Here is a 12,896-nt window from a genome sequence, read left to right as displayed (position 1 = left end):
AGTCAGGGGTACCGCCTATGCGAGTGGAACATACTGTCGGAGGGTTATCTAGGGGTCACAGACCCAGAGTGTGGGTTGTGTGCCCTCTAATCTGCTCAAGTTGATCCTGATAAATGAAGGTTTGACCCAGACCCTTTCAATCACTCCAACAATCTCCATTTCAAAGAAGCACAAAGGCTTTCTATCCTATGAAGAGAAACTGTAAGGTTTTATGCTTAGCCTGTGGAATCAAAGCTGGAAGAATTTTCTCCAGCACACTGTGCCATGGAGAGCAATGGTCCCACCACCCCATGGCTTACATGACATCTAACAAGGTGCGTGTGACCCTAAGAATCAGGTCACAATTCTCACACACTCAATTATGTGTCCCACCTAGTGTGACACAAATATTACATTGACACCAAGAAAAGTACAAAAAGGTACAGGATTCTCACTCTCAGAGCAAGGTATAAATGCTTCAAGAGCATTTCTCCATGTTTGTGAGGCATTATGGGAAAAACAAGGCCCAAACATCTGGAATAAAGACTGAAGTGGAGCAGAGTTTACTTCAGAGTTTGCATGGTCTAACATATGTTGCAAATGTCTTAGAACAATGTGGCAGACAGATTTCCTAACACTTGACTCATAGAAGCCATTCTTTTCCTGACTACAGCATCTCAGAGTATCCTGTTCACACTGTACTAAAGCTCTCAGAAACCTGAGGAACAGAGCTCTTAAGAGATGCTCAAAAGTCACTTAAAGGAAAGGAAATAGGGGTTAAGAAAGAGGAGACAACAAAAGTCAAACTCTCCTCCTCTGAACATATTCAACAAAAGCAATTTTACCTTCCTTTCTTCCTCCCTCCCTCCCTTCTTCCTTCTTTGCTTCCTTCCTTCCTCCCTCTCTCCCTTCCTTCCTTTCTCTTTCTTTCTTTGTTTTTCTTTTTCTTTCCTTTTTAACCCTTCTAAAAAAATAGTAACTTTTGACTACTGTAAAATCAATATTATCTTACCCCTTTCTCTCCCTCTAGAACAGTGGTTCTCAACCTTCCTAATGCTGCAACCCTTTAATACAGTTCTTCATGTTGTGGTGACCCCCAACCATAAAATTAGTTCGTTGCTACTTCATAACTGTAATTTTGCTACTACTATGAATTGTAATGTAAACCTCTGACATACGGGATATCTGTTATGTGACCCCCTCCCCAAAGGGATTGTGCCTCAGAGGTTGAGAACCACTGCTCTAGAACACCTGATGGGAACGAGGGTCCTGTAATCTTGATGTTCTAAGATAAAGGATTGAAGAACATTGAGAATGTAGTGATGTGGCTATGAGCCTGGATTTGGGAGGTGGAGACAGAAGGATCAGGAGGAGTTCAAGGCTATCTTCAGCCCAGATACCTGGGCTAGGTAAGACCTTTTCTCAGAAAATAATTGAAATAAAAACCGTAAAAAACTTGGAAATTTCTATTTCAAAGGAGAGAGATGCAGACTAAACCAGACCGAGACAGATGGTACCCTGACTTTCTAAATGGTCCTCAAGGCTTTTGAAATTGCTGTTGTAAAGCCTTCCTGACCACAGCAGCTGTACACCATGTAGATTGGTTTCAATGCTCCATCATGCCACAGTGCCACAGGATTTATCAGGACTCTTCACACATTTGGGAATGCATTTCCAGCCCTCCTGCTGTGTCCCCACTGGAATTGAGTTGCTACTGGATTGTTCAGGATGGAATTTTACAGCTTACAAGTGAGACAGCCACTGCTTTCCCACACAGCTCTTGTTAGTAATCTCAGACTGCATCTGCTCTTTTTAAGATGTTATTTTAAAGATGTTATTTTATGTGCATATGTGTCGTGCCCTCATGTATGTTTGTGAGCCATGTTGGTGCAGTGCCCTCGGGGGCCAGAACAAGGCAACAAGTGCCCTGGCAACAAGTGAAGTAAAGAGGACTGTGAGCTGCCATGTGGTGCTGGGTGTGGAGCTCAAACCCTCTGGGAGAGTAGCCAGTGTTCTTAACCTCTGAGCCACACTGTCCTCCCTAAGAAGAAATACAAGAAACCAAAGGGGCATCAATGATGCAGACTCTATTAGAAAATTCTGAACCCAAAATAGAAAGTTCCTGGATATTGTGTTTTACCAAGCAGACATCCAAAAGCAATAAAAAAATAAATTTCCAGCTATCAGAAGGTAGTGTCTTGTGAAAAAGAAATTGATTTCTTCCAGTAAACAAGCAGATGTGCTCTCAGGAAACCAACCTGGGGATGCCTAATGATCCCAGAAGAGCCCAGAACAACGAACTAGGTGATTTCTTCCAGGAAGATGGGACGCCTGGTGCTAGAAAAGACCACAGACATCTGACTTAAGAAGTCGACAATTTAGAGAGTATTAATTTTTTAATTAGAGAAACAATATACGTTCAATATAGACCTGTTTGAAAAATCAGGAAATAAATTGCACTTTTTAATCTGTTTTTGTTTTCGACATAAGGCTTCTCTTTGTAGCTCTGGCTGTCCTGCAACTCACTCTGTGGACCAGGCTGGCCTTGAATTTAAAGATCTGCCTGCCTCTGCATCCTGAGTGTTTAAAGCATATTATCACCACTGAGAGAGGAAAACACATGCTCTTTCCACTGAAGATCCTCATGTATTGACCCACGGAAAGGCAGTTAGAACAACACACATAGTACATCACATTTAACAGCTGAGAACCTCAAAGAAGAGAGGGGACCTGAGGAGGGACATCCTTGATTCACCCACTGCAAATGTTTTCTTTTATATATATAGTCTTAGTTGTCCTGAAACACACTGTATAGACCAGGCTGGCCTCAATCTCATAAATGTCTGCCTGCTTCTGCCTCCTGGGGCTAGGAATAAAGACATGCACCACCACAGGCTGCACAAATTTTGTTCTAAATCTCTTTTCAAAGTAAGCATAAAATAAAAGATATACATCTTTTCTGAATCTTCTTTTACCTCTTCCATAGAAACACCATTGTCTTATTTCCTTCCAATTTCCAAAAAAGGCCACCAGGCCTTCTTCTATAGGAAGTGCCCAAGGTTAAAAAAAAAATGTTCACTGTTCCATTTCTCCATCAGCAAGGCACACAACACACCACTGTAAGCCACTAAAACCCTTCTCCAGGGTTTCCTGTAAGCTGATGACTAGGAGCCAGTTCTTAAAGGACCCTGGCCATCCCAGGCTGTGGTCCTTACTGGGCAGAAAGACTTAATAAAAGTAGGGTATTGCTTGCAGCATTAAGGCACAGTGAGATGAAGGAGAAGTGGAGTCAGTGTCCATGATGGATGTGATGTGCCTGTGTGTAAAGATCTCATTCCCCACAGAAGAGAATTTATTCCAGCCGTTTTCACTTGAGTTTGTTGATTATTTTTCCAAGAGCATTCTGGTCTTAAGTTTTGTAAGTTTTTACACAATACTATTTGAGATGACATCCTTAAAGTGAACATTGAGCAACATAACCATGCTGTTTTGTTGAGCCCTGATAGAAAGTGCGGAACTAGGTAAGATCCAGGCCTCTGTGGTGACCGCAATTCCTATAGAGAGTTTTAGCAGAAAATTTGGGTATCTATATCATCAGTGAACTTGGGGGGCCAGAACACCCCAATCTCAGCACCTCTAAAATGCAGTGCTGAACTACATCTCCTCAGACTGAGACTCTCATTCTTTACAGTGGCTGCAGCTGCCTTGTACAGAAATAAGGAAGAAATGAGGAAGAAGATGGGAATTGTTAAAGAACTAGTGGGAAGGAGGAATTGGTCGGCATTTAAAAGCACTTGTTGCGTGATCATGAGGACCAAAGTTCAGATCCCGGCACACACATAAGAAGTCAGATATCTGCCCCACACCTGACATCTCTGGTCCAAGCATCCAGGAGGCAAGAGCATCCTCCTGTTTGCTGGCTTCCAGCCATGTCAAGAGAACATGAGTCTCAGGTTCAAGAGACCTTGCCTCAGAGAAATAGGCAGAGTGATAGGAAGGGACGCCCGATGCCTTCTTACACACCAAAAGATACAAGCACTTGCACAGGCATGCACCACACAGACACACACACACACACACACACACACAATCATTTTAAAATTCCATTGGACTAGAGAGATGGCTCAGCGATTAAGAACACTGACTGCTCTTCCTAGCACCTCTGTAGCTAACAACCATCTGTAACTAGAGTTCGAGGTATCCAAATGCCTCTGCTGCCCTCTGCTGACCCCAGCCACATAACTGTGAATATAACATGTAACAAAAACACTCATACGTGTAAACTAAAAAAGGAAAAATGTGAGAGATCTGCATATGAGAAAAAAGATGGAATTGTCTTTATGAGTGAGGCTTACCTCAGTTGACATAATGATTTTCACTGTTCTCCACGTTCCTGCATATGTCATCATTTCATTTTTCTTTCTGGTTACATAAAGTTCAGCTGGGCATGTTTGATCCACTGTCTTTATCCATCTGTTGTTGATACACATCAGGCTGAACCCACTTCCTGACTTTCCTGCACAGATCAGCAGTAAGGATGGCTGAGCAAGTATCTCTGTAGTGTGTCTTCAGGACATAGACCCATGCATGCTGGAGCTGGGGAACAGAGTAGACCTGTCTCCACTTCTTTCTAGTTTCCACAGTGGTTCCACAACATGGCATTGCCACAAGTGGTGAACACTAGCTCCCCCTTTCCCTTCACCATTGTCCTCAAATTCTTGACAGCATTAGTTTTTGTCACTTGTTTTCTTCATGTCAGGCCTGTTGACTGGGAAAAGAAGACTTTTATGAGAGCCTTAGCTGTTAGGGAAACATAATTAAAACAACCTTGAAGATCTCTGAGTTGGATCCCACCCGGACTACAGAGTGAATGCCAGGATAGCCAGGAATACCTAGAGACCCTGTCTCAAAAACAAAACAACAAAACCCCCCAAAACAAACAAAATAGCCCACCCCACCCAACAGCTTAAAAGTCCATCTCACCCAGGTCACTGTGGCTAGCATCAAGAAGACACTGACCACAAGTGCTGGCAAGGATCCAGGAAAAGCTAAGTCCTGTTCCCTACTGGCTGGACTGTGAGCTGGAGTGGCCACGTGGAAATCTGTGTGGCAGTTTCTCCACAACCTACCATCTAATCCAGCAACACACTATCGAGTATGTGCCCATTCTTCACAGATGACTAGAGGGTGAATATGGGACACATTTGCCAGATGGAGTTCCATTCAGGTGGAAAGAAGTCAACGTTTCAAGAAATGGTTGGAACTGGACAGTGTCTTAAGTGAAGTACTCCAGGCTCAGTGACACAAGGGCTGTTCATGTGTTCTCTGAGACATAGACCTTAGCTTCCAATGTGAAGAATGAGGACTTATGTTAGTGTATGTGAGTCGACAGCAAGAGACAGAAAAGAGCCACCAGGAAAAACGGCTTTGAGGGAGAGAGTGCCAGAAAGGACCCTGTCCCAGGAGAGAGCTCTTGTCAACAGTGAACCTTTCGAGAGCATGGGGTGTCTGTGGTGCTGGCTAGAAGCCAATAGAGTCTTAGATGACTGTTTACAAGGGATAGCAAACTCAGTCACAGTATTCTGACAGCACATAGGCCTCCTTGTTTGGCTCTGAGTCACCCTGCTCCCAGGCAGAAAAGGCTGTGGATATTGTGGCTGGAGCAAGAGACTGGAGAGGTTGAAAATGGTGGGGAGAAAGTGAACACAATACAGGGCAGGAAACTGCCATGGCCCACAGGGTTGGTGGTGTTATTTTGATAGTTTGGGTTTTGCTTTTGTTTTTGGATACAGGGTCTCAGATATTGAGAACTAGCTTCAAATTCACAGTGTAGCCCAGGCTGCCTTCAGACTCCCCACCCTCTTGTCTCTACCTCAACACACTGGGATTATGGGATGCTCTGTCTATGCAGTGCTAGGGACTGGATCCAGGATTCTGTACATGGTAAGCAAGCACTGCCAACTGAACTACACTGTCAGCCTCTGCATGTCTGTTGTAAATCTAGACGATCATGCCTGCTCTATTCCATTGCATGGATTCAAGTCTTATTAGGCTTAGAGAGTCAGTTCCTGATTGCAACCCACACTTCCAGTCCTGCCTCCCACTAGTCACATTCTGCACAACAGAGGGTGATCTTGGGTTGTATCCACCTCTGATTAACACACTTCCTGTGAGCACTGCTGGGAAATCATTCCTCCTTAACCTCCCTAAGCCAGGATCTGAACTTCAGGGATTCCTGTCCTTTACACAGTTGGTTCTGTCTGAAGGCCTGGGAGACCTGTCTACACAAAACATACACGGGTTCCCCTTTGTGTTACTACTCTTTCTGTGCCCTGCACACTCTGGAGGAAGCTTGACTTCTGAATTTCCTGCTGTTTAAGTTCTGCTGGTAATTAGATAATTTAGCACACATTGAGAGCTGTGTTCCTCCAGTGTTAGTTTTGGTATGTTTGATGGTAAATCTAACCATGATCTACTAGGAAAGTAAACTTAACATCTATACCAGACTTGGAAGATTCTTGAGCAGACAAAACCTTGTTTCTTACCAGGTCTTAAAAATAGCCTTAGGCATCAAAATTAATGGTAAAAATTTATAGGGTTTTTTTTTTTGTGTGTGTGAGTTCAGCCTGCTTTGCATAGTAAGTCCCAGGACAGCCAGAGCGACATATTGAGACCCTCAGGCTGTACCCAACTTCATCTGAAGTCAGTGGATTATGTCATCCCCTGAAGTTCTCAAAATTTAGCATTCATCTGAAAAGTACAGATTCTGCCAAGGACCATCTCAGGTTGGTGAGGGTTTTCTGTGAGAAGGGATGTCTGAGAATGGCAAAAACAAACCACTCAAAGTCAAATTGTGGGTCCAAGCTGACGGCCTATGTTCTGATGGAGACAGCTTTCCAGCCTACTTTCTCTCTGTTTTGCTTTTTTTCCCTCTCAGATCTACTTTCTCTGGAAATCTCTAGACACCTCTCTAGGGTTTTTTTTTTTTTTTTTTTTTTTTTTTTTTTTTTTTTTTTTTTGATTATACTATGAATCAGCATCCTGTGACCCCAGCCCTAAATTCTTAGGAAACAGCAAGAACATATTTTCTTTTAACACTGCAAAAGAATTCAGAGATCTGCCTACCTCTGTCAAGCAGAGATGGTAAACTAGCTGGGTGGAACCTGAAATTTCTAGGCCCAAAATTACCATTTATTTCTACCATACCTGGGCCTAGCCTTGCTGTGTCCAAGCTGACCTTGAACTCAGGAATGTGCCTGCCTTTATATCTTTCTGACAAGCTGGTTTACAGTGTAGCTGCCTTTGATCCTTTACATTCACGAAGCCCCTCATAATTCACATTGCATCCTTAATTTTCACATAGTTGAGAATATATATATTTTCAAACTCATCTTTTTAGAGTTCTTTTCCACAGCCTAAAGAGATGTACTAAAGGTCCCAGCCTGTACCATTCTGCCAAGACATTAGCCACACCTTCAATGCCCAGACTCATGCTATCTCAAGTCCTTATGGAGTCATTAATATTAACAGGGAGGATATTGCTCAAAGAAACATGAAAATATGTATTTTATTATACAAATAAGCCTCATGCCATGGCAATTCACATCTGCTACTCCTGTCCCAGGGGCAGGAACCCTGTCATTTTGTCACCACCAACTCCATGCCAGACTCAGCAATTTTCCACACCAACCCAGAAGGGCAGAGTCCACAAACAAATCCATTGGTGGCTTAGGAGGAGTGGCTTCCCTGCAGTCTTGACCGGGGTCCACTGAGAACATGAAGTACCACCACTGCCCAGTGGGGAGGAGAGGCTAAGTATTGCATCTGGGGCCCAGAAAGGATCAGCAAAATGGAAGCTGGTAACCAGACTAAAGACAGATGTATGGACCTGAAGATGTCACCCCTCTGCTCCATTCTGCATCTGACACTGCATGAAGGCTCACTGCCACATCTGGTGATGCTGGGATCCCACATATCCTTAAAGAGATGACACCTTCCTGTCTGACACTGATTCCTGACTATAGTTCTGTCCTCAGGAGTCAAGGCAAGACCTCTCATTATTCATCTCTTTTCTGTGTAGAGTCCAGTTCCCTTATGGAAAAAAAATAGATTCTTGAAATCTTTCCTTCCTGGTTTGTGTTGAATGGTCTCACAAGTGAACCCCGAGGACAGCTATGGAGGGAGATGTGGAGGGACAGCCTCACTGAGATCCCAATTCCCTGGGCTCCTCTCCCAGCCACTTCTTTCCCACAGAGAAGCTTCAGGGAAGATGTCCTGTAGGAATGTTCTGGAAAAATGCCCAAATCTCCTCAGATTCATCTGTTTCCAGGGACTGGGTAGATGCCTCAATTGGTATGACAACTTGCCTCAACACACACACACACACACACAAATTCTCTTTGTGTATGTCTCTCCCTCTCTCTCCCATTCTCTCCATCTCTCTCTCTCTCTCTCTTTCTCTCTCTCTCTCTCTCTCTCTCTCTCTCTCTCTCTCTCTCTCTCTGTCAGACAGATACCAGAGATATAGATGAGTATGCAAAGCTGTTTATTGATTAGGAAGGATCTGTTTCACAACATTAAAGAGTGACAGGGACAGGTTCCATGAGGACAGGTGCTGATATGCAGAGCAGAGAGGAATTGGTTCTTCACTACTATGATCTTGGCAGTAGCAGATGAGCGAAGGTACCAAGTGCTGGCACTGGAGCTAAAATATTGTATCCAAGTGAACCGGAACCACTGGATAGATGGGACTGTCATGTGCAGTTCTGTTGTCACAGGCAACTGTGTAGAACTTGACTGATCCTGTTGTTTGGTATCTGCATTGGGTATAAGTGCTTGCCGGAGTTGTGAGGTTACAGAAAGTTATGGATACCCAAGATGAACTATCATGACAATTTGTACTTATACCATCTTTGCAGGTGGTATGTGGATTGCCACACACACCAACAACATCAGCAAAAGTTGTATGAAGAAAAGTATTAATGTCCTTACATTTTCCTGTATAACTGTTAACAACCCGCATTGCATCATCACATCTGGGATAGGCACTATTATAGATGTGCTGAATTTTAAACCACTGGGAAGGGGTTGGTGGCTGGCATGAGGCAAGCAGTAGGACAAGTCCCAGCAGCAGCAGGAGACAAAGTTGGGACTCAAGCATCTTCAGACCCATGTTTCCTGTGAGAACAGAAGAGAAGTGACTACTCCCACCCTAGTTCAGTTTTCCCTATCTCTTCCTGAAGGCCCTCTGCTGTCACTGTGGGTCCACAGTGTCACTTCTCCTTGACTCTGCCCCATCACTGCCCCTCCTGTCCCAGGCTTAGACAGTCAGTGTCTTACCCAGTCTGAGTTGTAGCTCCTGTGGAACTGAGCACTGGTTGTCCTGGAAATTAGAGATGATGGGTGAGGTCCACTTGGGCCCAAATACATAGAGAGGAGGCTCTGTGGGTGGAGCTGGTGGCTCAGAGACTTCATCATGAGAACCCACAGATTGGTACATTGCCTGCTTGTGCAACCAGCCTTCTGTTTCTTCATGTGGCCAAGCCATGGTGCTGCTGGCTCCATTGTAAGAAATCAAATTCTAAGTCCTCTTGTGCAGGGCAGTTTGAAGTCTGAATCTGAACTACACATAGAAATGTTTGTATTTCCTGTTAATTGTCTACAGATTTTGTAACTGTGGACAGACCAAGATTCCTAGCCTGGCTATACACTTAGAAACAAAGCCTTGGAAAGCCAGAATCATAAGAGATATTTACATTACTGTCTTTCACCTTTAAAATTATATGATGTTGGGGTGTGCGGAGATCCCTCAGTGGTTAAGAGCACTATGATTTCCCAGGGGACCCAAGTTTTGTTTCAGTACCTATGCTGGTGACTTACCACTGCCTGAACTCCATTCCAGAGCATCTGATGTCTTCTAATAGCATCTGTTGGCATGTTCATACACATGAACACAGACACACAGAGACATATAAGTAAAAATAAGTCTTAAGGATCAGTGGGACATCAGTGCTTAAGACACCTTCTCCTCTGCCAGATCCCTTCCCTTCAAGAGGAGCCCAGTTTGTCACCCAGAGGCCACAACTGCAGATAAGTCCAGCTCCAGGAAAATCGGACACCGGTTTGTTTTTTGTTAGTTCCAGTACATGCATGGCACATATGAATGCAGACACATGTGAAAGTTACAAAATAAACTTTAAAATCTGTATCCAGAAACAGTAACAAAAAACTCTACACACGGCACACTGCATAGTATTTTTATGATTGTTTCCTGTATAAGATTCCTGTCTACATTTCCAGCTATGCACATTTGCTCCAGAACTAGTACTAATGGTCTGTTTTACACCATGGTCCCGCAGGAGAACACCACTTTATCTAAGATGCTGGAGTTACTACAAGCCAATGTTAAAAAAGAGACACTAATACACTAACCATAAAAAGAATTTTGCTTTCTCTTCTTCTTTGTGCTGGGGTTTGAACCCAGGGCTTTGTGCACTCTAGAGAAATGATCTGCCACTGAGCTACACCCCAGGGTCACACAGATAAGATAATTTGGCTTCATCAGATTAAATGCTTCTCTAAGTTTTTTGTTATCAAAACCTCCCTTGTCTTCCAATCCAGTGACACATCTCCAGACCTGCTCACACTTCTGTTGTGAAGGACAGGCAGAGTTATAGCCTAGTAGTAAGTACTTTGTGTTGTTGTTCCAAACTTGATGAATATTATAAGGTATTGTCTTAAGAAATACTTCCTCACATGACCTATAAGTCACAATGAGTATTTTGCTGTCCCAATTGATAGATGTCTTTTTGTAGAGATTCCATTTGGGAGAGATTGTGTCCAAAGCTTGGAATGTCTTCAACCCCAGATCCTCTGCAATGACTACTATTGACCTAGTGACAGATGCCCAGTGTCAGCATAGTGTTTGACACAGCTCTGCCAAGTGCTCAGGCTGTCTATGGAAATGACAGTGCACAGCATTTATACAATTGTCACAGTAACCTGTTTTATTAGGGACTGATCTTTGGGGGTGCTAAGAAGTGTTGAGACAGGATATCATTCTGTAGCCTGGGTTTGATATGAACTTGCTTAGAAACCCAGATTGGATTCAATTTTTCCTTTCTTCTGCCTCAGGCTGGAAGTTCTAGGGTCCCAGACTTGCACTTCCACAGGCAGCTCCTGGGACAGCTTGTAAGCAGCCTGTGCTGCTGTGAGTGGATGCTCAGCTTGAGGAAGTAAGAATCAGGAGGCAGAAGCTAGGATGCTGTGGGCGTGCCCTGGATGGATGTTTTGGGACCTAGTGCCCTTTCCTGCCCTCCTTTCTTCTGCCGTGACCTTGAGCGGCTCTGCTCTATCACCTGCCTCCCATTGTGGGCTTTTCTCTACCACAGACCCCAGACAAGACAGCCAACAGATCGGATGATGTCTCTGACACTGGAATCAAATGAATCTCTGTTTCTCTCAAACCATGGATTTGTATCAGGTATTTATCAAGCATTGGGAAGCTGAATTGGAGTGTGATGCAAGTAAATTTAACTCTGATTTATTTACAAAAGCTCAAAGTATATTTGGTACAGGGGCTCTAAGGTCTTCTCCTTCATGATATGGGACCTTCTGTGTATCTCTTTGTTAGGCTACTGAACAAAAGCAGATCTTGAACCTTTCCATCAGGTTTCTGCAGTTACACAGGAACTGCAGAGAGACCTCCCACACAGACAGGCTCTGGGTTGGTTGTGTCTGTGAAGGGGCCTGCAACTCTTTTGCACACTCAGGATTCTGCAGACTCAGGCATGTAACTTCAGGTGGACACTGTGCAACTCTACCTCCCCTGCCACTGCAGACTTGCTGTGTGTGAGTGGAAATACTTTGTTTCTATGGTCCGGTCCAGCATGTCTTCATTCCAGGAGCCATGATGGGCAGCACTAAATATGTTCTTCGAGGGGTGCCTGTCACTCCCCATGTCTTGGTTTCATGTAAAATGGATGGAGTGATACTCTGGCCTCAGCCAGGAAGTCAGCCGCTTTAGTTTGGGATTTTAATTGCAACTACTTAATTGACTCTGTAAGTCAGTGTGAAAAAAGCAACTCCATGTAACTAAGCATTGAACCTTCCATTTTTCCAGAGGCAGAATTGTTGTGGTTGTGGGCAGATGGTCTGTGGTTCCTTTCTCAAGCACTCACCCACATGTGGTCCCCTGACTGAGGGAATCTGCAGGTACAATATCTGTATCCTGGGAGGTTGTTCTCCAGGGCACAGCAAGATCACAAAGGTCAGGAAGGCAGAAGGGAAAACCCAGAGAAGGGGGCAAAGATACAAGCTCTGCTTGCAGCTAGTGTCTAGTGACTGGATAGAAGGTGCGACAACAGCAGTGGTAAATCAAAGTTGTTCTTTCATGAGGTGACATCAGTGTCTGCCTCTGACTATTGTTACTCCTTCCCAGGTCCCTGTGGTGCCCACAGCTGTGCCACTGAGGGCTCAAGTGATGCATAACCTTGTGTTTCTAGTCATATTCTCTCCTAGGACTCATGATGCTCCTCATAAAGTCACCTCACAGTTTGTTTTGTGTAACAGGGCCCTGATCTTAGGAGGCCTCCAGATCTTAGCATAACTGAGTCCATGAAGGAAGCACCATTCAGGCTGTAAAACTCAGCATGCAGACAGCTCCACCTGCTAAAAATAAAAACAAAGACCTAATCCATCAATGTCCATAGTTATGGGAAAGTCTCTGTCTTAGGGTCGTATTGTTGTGAAGCGACACCATGTCCATGTTCACTCTTACAAAGGAAAACATTTATTTGGGTGCTGTGTCCTGCATGGTCCCCAGGAAAGGGACGCTGTGACATTGTTCCTGTCTTTGTAGCAGGGCCAGCAGGTTGTGGGCCTCCACGAGTGCTGACGGTGCAATACTTGTTTGTTAA

The 12,896-nt window shown here is 44.1% G+C and overlaps 1 protein-coding gene across 1 annotated transcript; it reads right to left on the bottom strand.

Annotated features, from left to right (window-relative positions):
* Positions 1-8,507: 8,507 nt before the first annotated feature.
* On the bottom strand, positions 8,508-9,447 carry LOC117705912 (eosinophil cationic protein-like). Its single transcript, XM_034498695.2, has 2 exons — positions 9,319-9,447; positions 8,508-9,156 (listed from the first exon to the last, which is right to left on the bottom strand). Exon 2 carries the CDS (start codon positions 9,149-9,151, stop codon positions 8,684-8,686), a length of 468 nt encoding a protein of 155 aa, XP_034354586.2. The 5' UTR covers positions 9,152-9,156; positions 9,319-9,447; the 3' UTR covers positions 8,508-8,683.
* Between the last annotated feature and the right edge of the window lie 3,449 nt (positions 9,448-12,896).

Source organism: Arvicanthis niloticus, chromosome 3 (assembly GCF_011762505.2).
Source record: "Arvicanthis niloticus isolate mArvNil1 chromosome 3, mArvNil1.pat.X, whole genome shotgun sequence".
Lineage (NCBI taxonomy): Eukaryota > Metazoa > Chordata > Mammalia > Rodentia > Muridae > Arvicanthis > Arvicanthis niloticus.
Note: the sequence above shows the minus strand (reverse complement) of the source record. Positions and strands in the feature narration are given on the sequence as shown.

Coding starts and splice junctions, on each gene's coding strand:
- LOC117705912 (XM_034498695.2), bottom strand. CDS start 9,151: ATGGGTCTGAAGATGCTTGAGTCCCAACTTTGTCTCCTGCTGCTGCTG.